Source organism: Meles meles, chromosome 11 (assembly GCF_922984935.1).
Source record: "Meles meles chromosome 11, mMelMel3.1 paternal haplotype, whole genome shotgun sequence".
NCBI classification, from domain to species: Eukaryota; Metazoa; Chordata; class Mammalia; order Carnivora; family Mustelidae; genus Meles; species Meles meles.
This window is the reverse complement of record NC_060076.1, coordinates 88367414-88386692: the sequence shown is the minus strand read 5'-3', so window position 1 is coordinate 88386692 and position 19279 is coordinate 88367414. Positions and strand designations below refer to the sequence as shown.

The window sequence follows — 19279 nt, the reverse complement described above, 5'->3', positions numbered from 1 at the left end:
TCTGGGAGTCCCTGGAAGGGTCCTAGACCTGCCCTAAATTTCATCCTAGGGCAGGGGAAGATCTAGCCTCAGAATAAATTTAGAGAGACAATGGGAGACAAAAATAAAGTTGATTTTGATTACATTTCATGAGAGTATAGCAGTTACATAGGTTTCTAGCAGTGAGACCTTGATCTGAAACAGAGTGAGATTTAAAGAATGAGCAAATCCCAACCATGAATGTATGTGTGTATATATGTAGATATTTAAATTCATCCCTTTAAATGTATTTATAAACACAGTAGCAGTATCTTGATTGAAGGGCATTTCTTTCCTACATGTAACAGAAAACTTAGAAAATTCAAGAAGAATAAGGCTTGAAAGTACAAATCACCTACCATTCTGCCACCCAGAAATAATCACACTATTAGCCACTTGGTTGGGGGTTTTCGTTGCTCCTTCAAATTCTCTTTTCTCGGTTTCTCAAAGCCATGTTTTCCTGATTTTCTTCCCACTTTCCACTTCTTCTTTTCATCTCCATGAACCATGATAATGGTCCCCCAACTTCTTTCCCTCTGCTGGGCAGCCGGAACGATCCTTTTCAAATTAGGATGCTGTTTCCTTATCAAAATAGAGAAACCCTTAGCATGGCCTGTAGGCCCCAGATCTGGGGTCACTGTGTCTTTCCAGCCTCTAGTTCTGGCACTTTCCCTGCGGCCCATTGCGGTTTACGCTGATGGTCTGCTTTCGAGTCCCTGAATCCATTCCCCTGACCTCCTCATGGGAGGCTCAGTCCCTTGAGGGCCAGGGCTCTGGCCAGGTTACTCGTGTGCCCCCACATGTAGGAAAGCACCTGGGCCACGTGGGGCCCCCAGCCAGCCCGCGGACTGGACATTCTCACCTTTCGGGTCTCTGCCCGTGTCCCGTTGCTCAGGGACAGAAAATTCTCAGACCTTTGTCAAATGGAGGAACAGCATCTGACTGAATGGAGTTCTGAGGGGAGCTCCTCGCTCCTGTCTTTGCCTGAGGCATCCGCAGAGAAAATGCCAGAATCAGTCTTGAAGTAGTGGAGAATGATCTGCCGAATAATGGGGCCCTCACCGTCGGCTCCACCCCGATCCCTGGACCGTGTACATGGATCACTTGCATGGAAACAGGTCTTGGTGCGTACGAGCCAGTTACCGATCTTTGGATAGGGGAGACTCCCCTGGACTCCCTTTGCTGCTGCAGCAGTAGGAAATGGACAGAAAGAGGGGCTGGAGAGACGGTTTGAGTAATCTGGAGGTGAGAGGTGGCCCCACTGCGTCTCAGAAGGCTTTGCGTTGCCCACCCACAGACCTTCCCATGTCTGTAGTCCAGGACCCGTTTCGTGCTGTCTGTCCCTCTTTCTTTTCCCTTAGTCCTATCACCTGGACAAAGGGTCGTCCTGTGCCTCCGTTGCTGAGTATAGGTTCAGAGACAGCACGGTGGGGGGGGGGGGGGTACCCTGGACTTAGGGTTGGAGGTTCTCCTTGTTGGACAAGAATTGCCTCCTCTTGGGGAGATGGAGAGAAGAAGGGAGTTAGGGGAAATTGGAGGGGGGAGATGAACCATGAGAGACTATGGACTCTGAAAAACAACCTGAGGGTTTTGAAGGGGCGGGGGGTGGGAGGTTGGGGAACCAGGTGGTGGGTAATAGGGAGGGCATGTGTTGCATGGAGCACTGGGTGTGGTGCATAAACAATGAATTTTGTCATACTGTAAAGAAATAAAAAAAAGAATTGCCTCTTCTCACTATGAAGAGGTGTTACGGAGCAGGGTGTTTATGGCTCATTGTAAGGCACCTTGGCAGTGAACATCTTTAATTCAGAATTAGACTCTAGATCTCTGTGTGGTTTTGGAAAAACAGACATTCTGAAAAAAAGAGAGTATGTTGGACCCCTTCCTTGGGGAAAATGCACACAAGTAGAAAATGTCATATGCGGTTGTTAGGGGTTCACGGACCTGGAAGGTCAGCTTGCTCAGAGGATAGAGAGAGAGAGAGTGAGTGTGTGTGTGTGTGTGTGTGTGTGTGTGTTTTGGGGGTGGGGGTGGGGATCTCTTTTTATATCCGGATGCAGGAGGTCCGTGGAGGTCAGGAAGGAATATGCTGTTAGACAGGCTTCCGGGTCAAGCTAAAGGGTTTGGACTCAGTCCTGCAGTGAGGACACCAGGAACCCATTAAGGATTTCAGGCAAGGCGGTGACACCGTGAGATCTGTCCTTCCGATAAAAATCACTGTGGCCTCCTCTCTGTTGGCTCTAATCCCATAATTAGTTCATCAGAGCACCTTGGAGGGGAAAATGCTGCAGACATGAAATGTTTTCATACTTCTTCAAGCCAGTGATATCAGGTGGCCCATTAAGTGATCGGGTTTCTTAGACAATGTGCTGAAGAAAGCTATATCCTGTAGCCCTTGTCATTTCCTTTAAATCTTACTGTTGCTGGGATCGCTACTCCTCTGATTGTAGGTTTCCGTAGGAGTTCACTTGTGCTGTTCCTGTCACCGTGATGAGCTCCTGGTGCCCGTACTTCCAGCTTCGGTCAGATCCGTCTCCAGCAGAGAAACTCAGGCACGCCCAGCTGTGTGCGGGGAGTGCCGACCCAGGGGCCTCGGAGAGCACAGGGTCATTCCTGACTCTTCCACGCACCTGCCAGGAGGTTTAGGTGCAGTGAATATCCCCGAACTGCCGTGTCTTCATCTATGAAACGAGCTTTATTTTTCTTAATGATTTTATTTATTTATTCCACAGAGCGACAGGACAGGTGTGGGGGAGGAGCAGAGGGAGAGGGACAAGCAGATTCCCTCCCTAGTGCAGAGCCCGATACGGGACTTGATCTCAGGACCCTGAGATCGTGAAATGAGCCGAAACCAAGAGTCAGATGCTTAGCCCACTGAGCCGCCAGGTGCCCCCATATAAAATGGGCTTTAGGGGCGCCTGGGTGGCTCAGTGGGTTAAAGCCTCTGCCTTCGGCTCAGGTCATGATCCCAGGGTCCTGGGATCGAGCCTTGCATCGGGCTCTCTGCTCAGCAGGAAGCTGCTTCCCCCCCCTCTCTGCCTGCCTCTCTGCCTACTTGTGATCTCTGTCAAATAAATAAAATCTTTTTTAAAAAAATGGGCTTTATAAATAAACCCTCCCTACCTGCATAACAGTATTTGATCACAATTTGATCCTGCCTGTGAGGATCAAACATGATCATTAAGAGATCGTGTTTTGGAAAATAGAACCTATTACACAAATGCCATCTGACATTCATTTTTCCTCTTTGTATTACCCTCATCCCTGTGCGAGTTTGGGTTAGGAAACAGGGGCTATGAAACTAGGTGTCAGCGGTTTGCTTTTTTGTGATGTTCTCTGGTTCTTTCTCTGAGAGGTTTTCCTAGTTTCCAGGCAACGTGTTGCTGCCACTTAGCCCATGCAAAGTCCTGGAATAAAAATAGCCTGTTTCTCTGTGTTCTGAAATCTAGAACTATATGTTTTGAAAAAGTCAGAGGTCCCCGTCGGAGCTGGAAGGGAAAGATGGTCAGGTCCCAGCGCTGTTAGAACATGCGCAAAGTCTTGCTGAGAAGACAGGAGAGGCTGGGTGTCTGTGAAGCCGTCCACCTGTTACCAGTTCGCTGGTCTCTTGGTGGCTGTCCCCAAGGAAGGAAGAAGGGCTTGTGGCTCAGACTGGGCAGGGAAAGAACTCCTGCCAGCACTATATACAGAAGGTCCTTCCTCAGCATCGCTCTTTATTCGTCTGCTACCCAGAGACACTCCAGCTAGCATTTCAGCTTCATAACTTGCCCAAAGCGTGGCTGTGCTAGAAAATGCACCAACAGCGCTGGTCACCATGCCTCGTGTCCCCTGGGAGCACTTCATTAACAAGTGACATTAGCCAGTCTTTATACTGGTTTACCAAGCGGTTTACAGCTTTGCCTAGGCTTCCTCGTGGCTGGGTAGGACTAGAAGCAAATAAACTATTTTATCCCTACTTTATCAAAAGGAATGGCTCCCGCTGAGCTACTTTCTTTGCTGAGGTCAAACAGCTAGACTTGAAAGGGAACTTCTGACTTGGATTCTAGGCTCATTTTGGAAAAAAACCGAAAAGCAGTTGCGGAAGCCACATGGGCTTTCTAGCGAGGATACACCACACGCTAGCAGTGTGACTGAGGCGAGTCACTTCACCTTGTTGTGCCCTACATCCCCATCTGGAAAATGGACGTGATTGTTGGTACTTCTCTGGGTCCTTGAAAAGATTATATGAGTTCATAGATTTTGATGTTTTAGGCCACAGTGTAGTTAGTTGCTTCCAGGTGTGACTCCCAATCCCACGTCTTCCCTAGCTGTGTGACCAACTGTAGGTTACTAAACTTTCCCGAGTCAGTAAAATAGAGATAGTAATAGTACCTGGTTATAGGGTCATTGTGAGAATAAAAGAGTTCAAATAACCGAAGCACTTAGAACAGTGTCTGCCACTCAGTGAATACGCTGTAAGTACATGTTACGGGTCCTGTAGCTTGTGAATGTGATGGTCGTCTATCTATGTCTGGAACAAAGTGTTGATCCAAAAAATATTAGCTTATATTACAACTTCTAGTTTCTCCCATCTGAGCTCTTGAATTTTAAGGAGTCCAAAGGAAGGTAATAGGATCACAAGTCTGTTTGGGGGTTCAACATAAACAGACGTCAACGGGGCCCTTTCCAAAATCTTATTCCTTCAGTAACTCAAAATTTAATCTTATACCATAGGAGGAAGAATTTTCCAATGCTCCTTAGAGCAAGAGCAAATTCTTGAGCTTCACCCCAGATCTCTAGAATCAGAAGAGCTTGGAAATGTAACCCATCCGTCTGTTCTAGGTTTTGGATTTGGTTTGCAATGCCCACTGACCTTTTTTTTTTTTTTTTTTAAGACCATTTGTTTTAGAGTAGTTGTAGGTGAACAGAAACATTGAGAAGGTACAGAGGTTTTCCGTGTGCTCGCTGACCCCCCACCCCGCATGCATAGCCTCCCCGTTATCACCATCCCCCACCAGACTGGGGCATTTGCTACAGTTGATGAACTTGCATTGACACATCATAGTTACCCGAAGTCCATGGTTTCCTTTATGGTTCACTTTTGATGCTGCGTGTTCTGTGGGGTTAGACCCATGTATAATGACATGTAGCCATCGTTATAGTGTCTTGCAGAGTATTTTCCCTGCCCTGAAAACCCTCTTTGCTGTTTCTTCCCACAACCCCTGGCAACCCTTCCCCCAACCCCGGCAGCTGGGGCTCTTTTTGGTTTCTGTGGTTTTGCCTTCCGTCTGTTTTAACAAGTATCCCAGAGATTATCTTTTTTCTCAAGTTTGAAAATACCAGATACAGACTCCTGCTGCTTTGACCACCTTCTCTTGCTGGGGGTCGGGGAGGAGGGTAGTGGACAGAGAATTGGGTACTCCATCTGTAGGACAGGGGTTCCAGCCCAGGGAGGGCTAGATGACTGAATTAAGTAGAAATACAGGAATAAATCCTACCTGATCTTGGTGGATAATCTTTTTAATGTGCTGTTGGATCCTATTAGCTAGGATCTTGTTGAGAATCTTGGCATCCATGTTCATCAAGGATATTGGTCTGAAATTCTCCTTTTTGATGGGGTCTTTGCCTGGTTTGGGGATCAGGGTAATGATGGCTTTGTAGAAAGAGTCTGGAAGTTTTCCTTCTGTTTCTATTTTTGAAACAGCTTCAAGAGAATAGGTATTATTTCTTCTTTGAAAGTTTGATAGAATTCCCCAGGGAATCCATCAGGTCCTGGGCTCTTGTTTTTTGGGAGGTTTTTGATCACTGCTTCAATCTCGTTGCTAGATATTGGTCTATTCAGGTTGTCAGTTTCTTCCTGTTTCAGTCTTGAAAGTTCCCAGGAATACATCTATTTCTTCTAGGTTACTTAACTTATTGGCATGTAACTGTTGGTAATAATTTCTGATGGTTGTTTCTATTTCCTTGGTGTTAGTCGTGATTTCTCCCCTTTCATTCATAATTTGGGTTCTCTCTCTTTTCTTTTGGATTAGTTTGGCCAGTGGTTTATCAATCTTATTGATTCCGTCAAAGAATCAACTTCTGGTTTTGTTGATGTGTTCTACTGTATCTCTAGTTTCTATCTCATTGATCTCTGCTCTAATCTTGATTATTTACCTTCTTGTGCACGGGGTTGGCTTAATTTGTTGTTGATTTTTGCAATTCTTTATGTTATAAAGAGCTGATGTATTCAGGATTTTTAAATTTTTTTTGAGTGAGATATGGATGGCTGTGTAATTCCACCTCAGGACTGTCTTTGCCATATCCCGTAGGTTTTAGACTGGTGTGTCTTCATTCTCATTGGTTTCTATGAATTGTTTAAGTTCTTCTTTGATTTCCTGGTTGATCCAAACATTCTTAAGCTAGGTGGTCATAGCTTCCAAGTATTTGAATTCCTTCCAAACTTTTTCTTGTGGTTGAGCTCCAGTTTCAAAGTATTGTGATCTGAGAACATACAGGGAATAATCTCAGTCTTTTGGTATCCGTTGAGCCCTGACTTGTGACCCAGTATGTGGTCTGTTCTGGAGAAAGTTCCATGTGCACTTGAGAAGAATGAGTATTCTGTTGTTTTAGGGTGGAATGTTCTGTATATGTCTATGAGGTCCCTCTGGACCAATGTGTCATTCAGTGCTCTTGTTTCTTTATTGATTTTCTGCTTGGATGATCTATTACTGAGAGTGGCACGTTAAGATCCCCTATAATTAATGTATTCATATCAATATGACCCTTTATTTTGATTAACAGCTTCTTATGTATTGACTGCTCCCATATGGGGACATAAATATTTACAATTGTTAGATCTTCTTGGTGGATAGACCCTTTAAGAATGATGTAGTGTCGGGGTGCCTGGGTGGCTCAGTGGGTTAAAGCCTCTGGTCATGATCCCAGTGTCCTGGGATGGAGCCCCACATCGGGTTCTCTGCTCAGCAGGGAGTCTGCTTCCTCCTCTCTCTCTGCCTGCCTCTCTGCCTACTGATCTCTGTATGTCAAATAAATAAATTTTAAAAATCTTTAAAAAAAAAAAGAATGATGTAGTATCTCTCTGTATCTCTGACTGCAGTCTTTAGTTTAAAATCTAGTTTATCTGATACGAGAAGCACTACCCCAGCTTTTTTTTGAGGCCTGTTGGCATGAACAATGCTTCTCCATCCCTTCACTTTCAGACTGGATGTATCTTTAGGTTCCAAATGTGTCTCTTGTAGACAGCATATGGATGGGTCCTGTCATTTTGTCCAGTCTGCAACCCTGTGCCATTTTATGGGAGCATTTAGGCCGTTCACATTGAGAGTGATTATTGGAAAATAGATTTTTATTGACATCATGTTGCCCGTGAAGTCCTTGTTTCTATAGATTGTCTCTGTAAATTTCTGTTCTGTGTCACTTTTGGGTTCTTTCTTCTTTTATAGAACCCCCCACCCTTAATATTTCTTGTAGTGCCGGCTTGATGATGATATACTCTTTTAAACCTAGCTGGTCTTGGAAGCTCTTTATCTCTCCATCCATTTTGAATGTCAACCTTGCTGGATAAAGTATTCTTGGACTCTGAGAAACATACTGAGGGTTTTGGAGGGGAGGGAGGTGGGGGGTTGGGTAAGCCTGGTGGTGGGTATTAAGGAGGGCACGCATTTCATGGAGCACTGGGTGTGGTGCATAAACCATGAATCTTGGAACACCGAAAAAATAAAATAAAAAAAAATACATATATTTCTAGAGAGCAGTCAGGGGTGGGGGGACGGGGACAGGCACTTTGAAAAAGCACATGACTCTGTTGATAGGTCTGGAACAGAACGCTTCAGAGGGTTGGGTCCTCTGGAAAGGGCTGATGTCCTATCTTGTGCCATACTTCTCTGAGTGATGGCTAGGGGAAGGAAGGCGTTTTGAATTTTTATGTGAGGTTAAAATGAAGAAAATCCATTTCAGCCTTCAGAAGTCAGAGCTCTTGGTACAAAAGGTCACTGATGCCAACTGGAGGCATTGCAGAGCTCAGAGGGAGAATGAAAATAGCAGACTTTTTGTTTTTGAAGCACTAGTTGCACTAGAGGCTTAAGTTCTAAGTCTTTTGCCATATCCTGCTGCCCTGGGATCGTAAGTAGAGAGCATGTGGGAAAGGAAAAACAAGCCATTTTTCTGCCTCCTGTTGGATGGAGGGTGGGGAGTTAGCTTCAGATGAGGGGCGATGTAATATTTGCGGTGGGGTGAGCAAGCCACCAACTGATGACTCCATGGGGAGAGGGTTGTTGTTTCCAGTTGAGTAATGCAAGTGGCTGGTCAGTACTGGTGGATGTTGGCCTCGAGTTTGATCCTTGATCCCCACATTTCTTTGATTATGGAGATAATCCATCCTCTCTCTCTTTTTTAAAGATTTTATTTATTTATTTGACGGAGATCACAAGTAGGCAAAGAAGCAAGCAGAGAGAGAGTAGGAAGCAGGCTCTCCACTGAGCAGAGAGCCCCATACAGGGCTGGATCCCAGGACCGTGGGATCATGACCTGAGCTGAAGGCAGAGGCTTTAACCTACTGAGCCACCCAGGTGCCCCGAGATAATCCATTCTTAAAGGCTTCAAAATTGTCTCTCTGCATGAGACTCTCAGACCTTCTAAACCTGTTTGGTTGCTGTTCCGTGATCACAGAGGAGAGGCAGAACCAAGCTAGTGTTGTACAACCTTTCCACTCCCCCGCCCAGACCAGTGACCTTTCCCACAGCACTGTCATCCTCGGTCACCCAAGATTGAACCCCAGATCAACCACCTCTAGCCCCGGGCTGGGTCCGCAGTAATCATTGGTTGACTTTGCCTGAAATGGCCAGACTTTCACAACCATGTTGAAGAATGCCTTCTCATTTTCCTAAATGGAGTCATTCTGCTGTTTCTCCTATTATGTTGGTTAAAACTGTGCACACACACAAACATATGTGTACGTATATATGTACATAAAGGCACACACAGTATTCCCCAATGTAATATTCTGTGAACTTAATTGTGGAATGATGCTGGGAAATGGTACATTGGAAATACTGGTATTCCAGTGCTCCGTGTTTGATCGCAGATCAGTGTAGGAAGTTTTGCTGATGGATCCGTGGCAACACCAGTAAGCCATTCACAGACTCAGACGACTGTTTGCTCTCTCATTACTTATGAAGATACAATACTCTTCCTGACCCAGAGGTGTGTTATAGAACTTCAGATTTTTTTTTTTAAATGTGACTGTAGCATATCTATTTTGGTAGAAATTATAATGCTGCGTATTGAAAGTGCCCTACCAAATGTCTCAGTTCTTACTAAAAGGAAGGTGGGGATTTGGGACTGTAATTCGACCTTAGAAATATCTGTAGGAGGGCGCCTGGGTGGCTCAATGGGTTAAGCCCCTGCCTTTGGCTCAGGTCATGATCTCGGGGTCCTGGGATTGAGTCCCGCATCGGGCTCTCTGCTCAGCAGGGAGCCTGCTTCCCTCTCTCCCTCTCTCTCTGCCTACCTCTCTGTCTACTTGTGATCTCTCTCTGTCAAATAAATTTTAAAAATCTTTCAAAAAAAAAAAAAAAGAAAGAAATACCTGTAGGAAACATTACCATAAAAATAATTTGGTATCAAGAAGGGTCCTTAATGTTTGCAACTAATTAGGCTAACCATCAAAAGAAGCATCCTGTCTTTCCAAACGCAGCTTCCACGTTGCTTAGGGACAAGAAAGAACATCTGACCTCACTCTCCTGGTTTTGCTGCTTGTGACCCTAAACGAGACCTTGACCTTGGAGGTTAACCCTGACCCTTGTTTTCTTTGCAGACTGCATCATCCGCTATCAAAGGTGCTATTCAGCTGGGAATAGGATACACAGTGGGGAATCTCACTTCCAAGCCGGACAGAGATGTCCTCATGCAAGACTTTTACGTAGTGGAAAGCGTCTTCCTGCCCAGGTAAGAACATTTCCACTTGATAAAGAGCCTGCCCAGCGGCATCTCCCGGTTGAAGTCTTTCATACCTACACATGCATACGTGTCCACGCTGGACCTTAGCAGGCCCAGAAGCAGTGCTGGTCGTGGTTACTTTCTTTGGCCTCAGGTGGCTGGAATTTCTTTATGTGAAGATGGGAGGTAGGTTCTGTCCTATGGGCCACTTATAATTAGTCACGGTAATGCCTGGAAAACGGCGTGAAGACAGACTTTGAGATTCAGCAGGAAAGAGCGCGGTGCTCACAGAACAGCGTCTGCATGGGTGCAGACAAAGAGGGCATCGTGGAAGCAGCAGCTGATGCCAGGTGGTTGCTCCCCCCAGTTTCAAAGACGGGCTGGGGGCCCACAGTTGGGCCTCATATCAGCTCAGTTATAGCTCTTCCTTTGCGATGACTTTGACTTAGTTTCCCTCCGGAGAACTTCGGAGAATCCTGCCATTTTGATACTATATTTGCGAAAACACCCAGTTAACCACGCATGTTGCCTCTAGCTTTATCGTATTTGGGGGTGGGGAGATCAACGCAGTAAATAAATCTGAGGCAGATGGTAGTGGTGGCCAAACGCGGCGTGGATGCCCGCAGTCCCGCAGAGCTGTACGCTTACACACGGCTTAAATGGTAGCCTTATGTTGCGTATCCTTTACCAAAATAAAGTCTTAAAGCCTGGCATTGGCTCAGTAGAGGAAGACAAGTAATCATGATTAAATTGGAAACGTCACCGCTGCTGACAGGATTTTTCAAAGAGAACGGTCTAGCCAGTAAAAATGCAGACACTTGATTTGGGGGCTTAAGGCAATTATTTTATCTTTGGGGTAACAAGGTTTGACTTGTAAGGCACGTTTATACTTTAAAATAGCTATTTCTCGGGACGCCTGGGTGGCTCAGTTGGTTAAGCCGCTGCCTTCGGCTCAGGTCATGATCCTGGGGTCTTGGGATCGAGTCCCGCATCGGGCTCCTTGCTCGGCAGGGAGCCTGCTTCCTCCTCTCTGTCTGCCTGCCTCTCTGCCTGCTTGTGTGTACTCTTTCTCTCTGACAAATAAATAAAATCTTAAAAAATAATAATAATAAAATAAAATAAAATAGCTATTTCTCTCCCAAATACGCCCACTTTCATTATCACTAATTACTGCACTGGGGCGAGAATGGCTGGGGTGACCCTTGGACCCTCAGGGTCTGTATTACGGTATTATTTTTAAAGTCTTCAGGGAAATGATACTTGTGTGTATCTCCATGTCCAGGTGTCAGCTGTCTGGAAATCAAACTGGTAGGGGATGAACCGAAACAGCCTAGTTTTGGTTTAAATGCTCTGGGCTGAAATACAGAACTATCAGAACTTTTGAAGTTCATTTCCCTTGGGTCCTTAGCAGCTCCAGGAACTAGTTCCCAGACAGAAGATGGACAACCTAAGGCCTGAAATAGAGGCTTATTTACTCATGACACTGTTGATCTTTCTGGAGTTGGAAATTGTCCTGTGTGGTTTTTATTTTTTATTTTTTACTTTTTATAAGATTGTATTCATTTATTTGAGCAAGAGAGAGAGAGAGAGCACGAACAGGGGGAGGGGCAGCGGCAGAAGGAGAAGCAGACTCCCCAGTGAGCAGGGAGCCCGACGCAGGACTCGATCCCAGGACCCTGGGATCATGACCTGAGCCAAAGGCAGATGCTTAACCGACTGAGCCACCCAGGCGCCCCTATATGTTTGTTTTTAACAGTCTGTTTAGCATTCCCAGAAAGTATGCATTAACTACATCTTTTCTCTAGAAAGTCAGAATGTCATGAGTTTATCTGAATCTTTTGGTATGATCTGCGGTTAATAATTGGTGTAAGTGTGCTTATGACTGTTCTGGCCTCTGCCCACACATTTCAACTGGGGGTTCTTTACATTGGCTATGAAGAACACGAGGAACGGAGGTCTCTTGTGGGAGAGGGGCTGGCAGTGAGTTCAGGGTGCAGAGAGCAGTACAGCTGCAGATGAGTGGAGGAAGAAGGGCAAAGTGCTCCATCCCCCATAGTGTCCGATTGACAGAGGCAACTGTGGATGGGCCGCGGGGAAAGCACGGCTCAAGCAGGTGGTCCCCAGACCTGCAGCTTAGGCTCACCTGAACTTGTTAGAAATGCGTATTATTGGGCTCCATCCCAGATCAGCTGAATGAGGAACTTTGGGGGTGGGACCGAGAAAATTCTTCCAGAAGGTTCTACGTGCAGAACTGAGAACCACTGAGCTAGCACAGTACTTCCCGTGTTACAGTGATAATCTTTCCAGTAGCTCCCAGATTTCGTTCTTGGAGTTATTACATGATTTTTGCAACTAGTAAAACTCCACATGATTTTTAAATTAATATCTAAAATTTCAAAATCATGTCTATTTAGTAACTAAATAATGGAGGACACTCTAGGAACTACTTTCCGATAAGGAACACATACATAGGTCCTCATGGGCATGGAAGGCACTTTCTCGGGGCCATGAATCCTTTTATTCGTGGATGATTTATTATAAGCATACTGCATTTTCTGATGAACACAAATGAGGTTGTTTTCCACCTTTTTCTCCAGGAGTAGGAAAGCCAACATTGTCCATACCTAGAATTTATGTCTTTCTTTTTTTTTTTTTTTTAAGATTTTATTTATTTATTTGAAGGAGAGCACAAGCAGGGGAGAGGCAGAGGGAGAGGGAGAAGCAGACTTCCCACGGAGCAGGGAGCCCGACATGGGGCTCGATCCCAGGACCCCGAGATCATGACTCAAGCTGAAGGCAGGTGCTTAACCGACGGGGCCACCCAGGCGCCCCTGGAATTTGTGTCTTTGACCTTCACTCTCTGTGCCAGGATAGCAGACCAGCCCTTGCCTGGCAGCCACGTCACAGCTAGCTGACCCTCTTTAGAAGAACCCACTGTTACACTTAAAATATATCATTTCAGGATCCTTGCCACCCCCCGGCCATGCCAGCCATAGCTCCTTGTTACTCTCGCAATCAAAAGTGATGAGCAAGGCGAACCATAAGAGACTATGGACTCTGAAAAACAACCTGAGGGTTTTGAAGGGTCAGGGGTGGGAGGTTGGGGCAACCTGAGGGTTTTGAAGGGTCAAGGGTGGGAGGTTGGGAGAACAGGTGGTGGGTAATGGGGAGGGCACGTTTTGCATGGAGCACTGGGTGTTGTGCAAAAAGAATGAATACTGTTACGCTGAAAAAATAAATAAAATGGAAAGAAAAAAAAAAAAGTGATGAGCAAATCCAATACCTTGACCCTGGCGATGGCTTCATGGATATAGACGCCTGTGAAAATTAACAGACTGTACTTTATTGTATCTCCGTGATGCCTCAGTAAAGCTGCCAGAAAAAGTTCCCTCCCTGCCCGCCCCTAGTTCTCCACCTGCCTGGAGACAGGAGTTGGTGCGGGCAGGACTGTCCCCGGTTATGAGCAGCTGAGCGTCCTAAAGGGTCTGATGGCTCTGAAATGCGAGGAATCTATCTGGGTCATGGAGAAAACTAATTGCTTAGGGCGCCGTGAGATGTTCTAATTCACTGCCATCGTGAAGCTGCGGGATCTGTTTCCCTTAGCAACAGAGCGAACTGTGTTTGTTATTTATTTATTTATTTATTTATTTATTTTAAAGGGGGCTCGGTGTTATTTTTAGACATTACGCATTTGTCCTCCAGATGATTTCACTTTGTAGATGGAAAAGGGTCTGGACTTGAGATTCGAGGGATGATATAAAATCCCTTTCAACGATCTGTTTCAGTAATCTTCTAGAATCAAAGGAGAGGAATAGGAGGGTGGTGACCGTATCTTCATCTTCTGACCCCAGACTCCCTGCTATACCCAGAACCTCAAAGTTGTGGATCCATTTCCATGTGTAAATGAGATGAGGAAGAAAGAGGATGTTCTGTAATATTTTGCCTTGTGAACCTGAACCTGGGGTGGAAAAAGGCAAAATTTATGAGGACCAGCTATGAACCAACCCAAATATTTTGATATAATATTTATGTAACATATAGTATTAAATTATTGTTTTTATTTTTCACATTTACCACAAAAAAAAAAATACACTTTATGTAGGAAGTAGGTACAGCTCTCAGACCGTACATACCTTGACCCAAGGCTCTGCAGCTGATGAATGGCAAGGCAGGATCTGGATTCGGAGATGGCTGGCTCCAGACTTTTGGTTTTTCCTCACACCGTGGCAGTAAATAAAGCATAGTAGCAGGATTTCTGCTTTTTTGAATCCAAAAAAGGATCCAGCTTTTGCCTCAGAATTACCAGCCTAAAGCTGTCTCTCCAGCCCCTTGACAAGTAGCGTTAGTCCTTCCCTCTGCTCCCCTCCAGGAGGCACCACCACAGCCTTCCCTCTGAGGGAAAACGTGCCCTCGAAGCAGGCAGTAACAAGTTATATACCTTCCCGTATTCGAGAATAATCATCTCCCTAAAGCATGTGTAGAAGTCTTCCGCATCCCAGTCTCTTCGCTTACAAAATGGAGTTCAGTTTGCTGTCAGGACCGTCACAGAACGCAGATGGCCCGTAGGTTTGATGTCTGACTCTTGGGGATTTCTGTGAATGGTGGGCGGGGAGAGTTACCCAGCACTACTGTGAGGGTGAGACAGTTTTCTAGATGGCAGGCGAACATATTGGTCAGCAGTTCATAGGAACGTTGTCGGATTTCAGTGCTGGATGGTGTGGTTTTTGATAGGGTAGCCAAGTGTCCTTGCCTTTCAAGTAATGTTGACATAAACTCATCCAAGAACTTACCTGTTACCCCGTGGGTCAGCGTATGATAGCCCACGGGACAAACCTAGCTCCCCGCCCCTTTTTGTTAATAAAGTTTAATTGGAACCCAGCCCTGTGCACTCATTTACATATTGTCTGTGACCCCCTTTCTCACCACAACTAGAGCTCTGAGTGGTTGCAGCAGGGCCTCTGAGAATACTGCCACCCCAGCCGCTACACGCATTCTGTACCACGTCCTTCGGGCACGTGGACGACACACCAGGCCCCAGAGTAGTCCTCCCCGCTTTAAAGAGGGAACGTAGCCTTTCCTGGACAAGCCAAATAGTGTGATGTCCCTTCAGGTCAAACTCTTTAAATATTTCTTCGGCGTTTATGTAGTGGGGATGGGGAGAAACGGATTTCCTCTTAAGAGGAGGTATATCCCCCTCCTTTCGTTGAAAATAGAAGATTTCTTTCAGGTACTGAATATTACGTAATATTTTAACCTCATTGAAATCGCTTTGCAAACACAGTTTCCTTGGAGGGGACCCACTAGTCAGGAGCTTTAGCATTTAAATAGCCAGTGATATCACACGTTCCTGGAAATGAGAGCCCCCCGCCCATGCATTATTTGGCTTTGAACTTGAAGCTGCTCTCAGCTACTGATTTTTAAGGACTGGCTGTGGTCCGCTGGCTGGCCGCAAAAGACGGCGTGGCCTGGCACGAGGCAGCACAGGCCTCTCTCTGCAGGAGGTGCTCACGGGAGGGGGTCACCCGCAGGGACTCTGGCCTTGGCTTTGTTCTGCTTTGTTCTCCCACTGAAGAGCACTGTCCAGTTTCACAAGAGAGGGACCGATTGCTGTTTCACTGGTTATATCCAGAGTCCTAAGGGACTCCCTTGGCTCCATCGGCAGAGGAAATGAGCGACACCAAACCGACTTCTCCAGACCGACTCACAAAGGTCCGGTTGGAAGAGTCGCTGCCAGCATCTACTGGTTCCTGGACCCTGGAGGCCCGTGTCCACGCGGACCGCTGCACCAGCGCCGCTCATCCCTCCGGTTCCATCCGTGTCCGTCACTCCCCCCGCTGCTTGCTGAGATGATGGGTGTCACGTTTCGGCTTGGCTGGGCGAGGGGACACCTCGTGGCTGGTAAAACAGGATTCTGAGGGCGTGTGTGATGATTTCTCTAGAGGAAATCTGTGTTTGGATCAGGACTGTCCCCATGATCACCTCCCCAGTCTGTTGAGGGCCTGTGTGGAACCCAAAGGTAGAGGAAGGACAAGTCCGCTCCCCTCCTGGGTGGGGCAGGCGTCTTCTCCTGCCCTCAGACTTCAGCTCTCTGGCTCCGGGGCCTTCCGGCTCGGACCCGGACTTACAGCACCGGCTGCCCTGGTTCTCAGACCTCCAAGTCTGAGCTGGGACTACATGACCAGCTGTCTGGGGTCTCCAGCTTACAGAGGGCAGACCGCGAGACTTCTCACCAAAAATAGTCCCGTGAACGTATCTGTCACCCAGGAGTTGCAGACCCCAGTCCTTTTGCCATCGGGCCCCAAACCCACTACTGACAGTTCTAGTTTGCAGTCATGAATTCACCAAATAGAAAATGCGGGAAAACATCAAAGCTCTGGCTCTTGGCTTCCAGGCTGGACCCCTTAGGTGCCCTAGAGATGCTGAAATATTCTCTCCTTCCTGCTTCGCACCAGATCTCTCCTCCCGGTGCCACCAGACGTAGCACTGGGTGATCAGGCTGTGAAACCACAAAGCGAAGGTGTTCACGGTGCACGCAGGTGAGAATGAGAATGTTCTCCAGCTTCTGTAAGTACAGCTCTGCCCACCTGACCTTGCAGGGGGAGGTCCTCCTAGAGAAGAGCTGGGGTATGCGGGCAGGCGGTCCCCCGGAGCCTTAACCAAATCCTAGAAAGGGAGACGAGCCTGGGAATGTCAGGTTTAAGTTGAGGCATACCTGTTCACTTCGGACTTTTCCACTGTCTGGTGCGAATCTAATCTCCCGATCTTGTTCGTTCCTGACCAGCTTAGGCCATTACCTCCCCTCCCCAGACTTGGACGTTTTTATCTGCTAAGGGGGAAATGCCAGGTGGTGGCTAATGCTTCCTGCAAGCTTCAGCAGTGCGCAATTCTAAGCATCCGTCGTCATTAAGAAACACATAGTTTTAAATTTAAGAGGAGCAGTGGCTTTGGCCTTAACAGTGGAACTGTCCTCAGAAGAGGTGAATATCGTAAGGCCCAGGACTGGTCCGTGATCGAAGTGCTTTTTGGTTGAAACAAAGGAGAAAAGGCCAAGATAAACGCTCTTTATCCACAGTTTTTCCTTCCTTACATGGAGTTAACGTGCCGTTTCTTTTATAATTTGATAAGTTTAGTACTTTGATTTGGCTTCATTGTTTCGGTTCTTACTTCATGGAGTAAAGTCGGAAATCCCATAATAGCCTCCAGATTTTTATTGCTGAGATTTGACCAGCTCATGGGATCTGAACATCTAGAACCACAGCTCCAAACCTCACAGCTGGAATTTCCACGTCCTCGATTTTATGTCAAGGCGGGAAAACTCTCCGCCCCCCCCCCCCCCGAAATGCCCTGAAGGAGCATAATATAAATCTTAACCTGTGAAGAGGTCATTTTTGCTGAGTGAGTGTAGATGCTGGGAATGGTCTCTGGATGGACACCGCCCACCCCCGGCTCAGGCGAGGACAGCCAGCAGGAGGCTGGGACTCGTCCCTGACCACTGGACTCATGTTCAAGCCTCTGGGTCTCACACACGTGTCGACCCTCAGCTCCTGAAGGCAGACCCCACGCTCTCTTTAGGAATCCTGATCCTTTGTCTTAGGGAAGGGTTTATCCTCACACTGCTTTTCAAAGGGACACTGTGAAAAGTCCCTTTCATTTTGTCCTCGTACCTTTTAACCCAGTGTCCCACTCTGGCGATCACTGTGGCTAGGGGTCTGCTAGTCCCTACAGGGACTTTTTAGGCACATCCATGCACCGCCCACTTTTTTTTTCTTTTTGTATAGAAATGGTGGATGCCGTACGCAGTATTCGGCTTGCCACTTCTTTCACTTAATTTATCCTAAAGCTCTTCCCTGTCCCTGTGGAATCAATCTCATTTTTTAATAGCTGCGAGGTAGCCCAGAGTGTGGCTGAACGGCATTAATCTGACCTACGTCTTCAGAGAGAGACGAAGCTAGTAGGCTTCCAACCCTCTGTCCTTACAAACCAGGCTGGAACCCGTACACGTGTTGTTTTCTGGGTACACTGGTTTGCCTGGGGGCTAAACTACAGGCATGCGTTTGCTGGGTCATACGGGTCTATACATTTGTGATTTTGATAGAAGTTGTGAAAATGGCCTCCATTAAAAAAAAATAGCAGCTTACTCTCCACTAATGTTTCAGGGTGCCAGTTTCCCTTGAACATTATCGAAATTTTGGATTTTGCCCCTCTCCTATGTGTTATAGCCTCAGTGACACTTAATTTGCATTTATTTTATTATAAATATATAATTTTATTAAAAACTTATTATATATACATTAATCATATTTTATATAAATAAAATTATTATATTTATTATACATTTATTTTATTATAAATAGTTATAATATAAATTTCATATAAAACATATACATTGTATATTCATATAAATATATAGATGTTTATATATTATAAATATTTTGCATTTATTTTATTATTGTAAATGTATAAATATATATTATTTAATGTATAAATATATATTATATGTTATAATATATATTATTATTTTGTTATAAAGTTTGAGCATCTTTTTATACATTTTGCTTGTTTATACTTACATTTCTGTGAAATGCCTGGTCATGTCTTTGGCTTTTTTTTTTTTTAATTAACTCTTTGGTCTTTGACTTTGCTGTTAATGTGAGCTCGTTATATTGGGAGATCAGCCCTTTGTCTGCGGTACGAGTTGTGGATATTTCCCATTTTGTCATCTTTGCTTGCCTTTTTTTGTTGTTGTTGTTAACTCCCTGGTCAACTCATTCTTCATGTGAAGTGTTTGGGTCTGGGTTGTTTGCCATCATCACACAGCCTCGATCATCCGGACGTATTCAGGGTCCCCACATGCTGGGCGCACAGCCGCTCACGTTCCTGATCACGCTGACATTGCCTTTCCGGAGGCTCCGTGTGGTGTTCAGGGAGCACAGCTTGTAAGCGGCAGAGACGGGAGTTAGACCCAGACCTCCCCGGGTCAGAGCATCACCACCACTGCCTGGCTATTCAGTCTAATTTAAGAGACTGCAAACTGGTCTTCTGTTAATCAAAGGGAGGTAAAACTCATAAGATGAAAACTACTAGGAAAGAAACAAACCAAGAGTGGTGCTATCTTATGACCGACTGCTTGGGAATGTTCCCCTCCATCCGTGCAAACAGAGTGGTTCAAGATGGTGTAATGTCAGCAAATAATTATTAATATATGTTAGTGATGCCATGAAGAAGTTATTATGTGTGTGATGCCCGTGTTGAGTATAATGTCCACCCCCTTTCTGTGTTCTCTGTGTATGCAAGCATAAGTTACTAGCTGTCCCCTACAGGCAAGCTGCCTCACAGTTGACCC

General features: G+C 45.9%; 1 protein-coding gene across 5 annotated transcripts in view; it reads left to right on the top strand.

The window, feature by feature from the left end:
* Positions 1–19279, top strand: part of PIP5K1B (phosphatidylinositol-4-phosphate 5-kinase type 1 beta) — a 290374-nt gene that overhangs the window by 152718 nt on the left and 118377 nt on the right. For all 5 annotated transcript variants that reach the window (XM_046022089.1, XM_046022086.1, XM_046022085.1 and 2 more), the window contains one exon: positions 9815–9945. In XM_046022089.1, coding sequence (XP_045878045.1) covers positions 9815–9945 — 131 coding nt within the window. The remainder of the gene's footprint in view (positions 1–9814; positions 9946–19279) is intronic.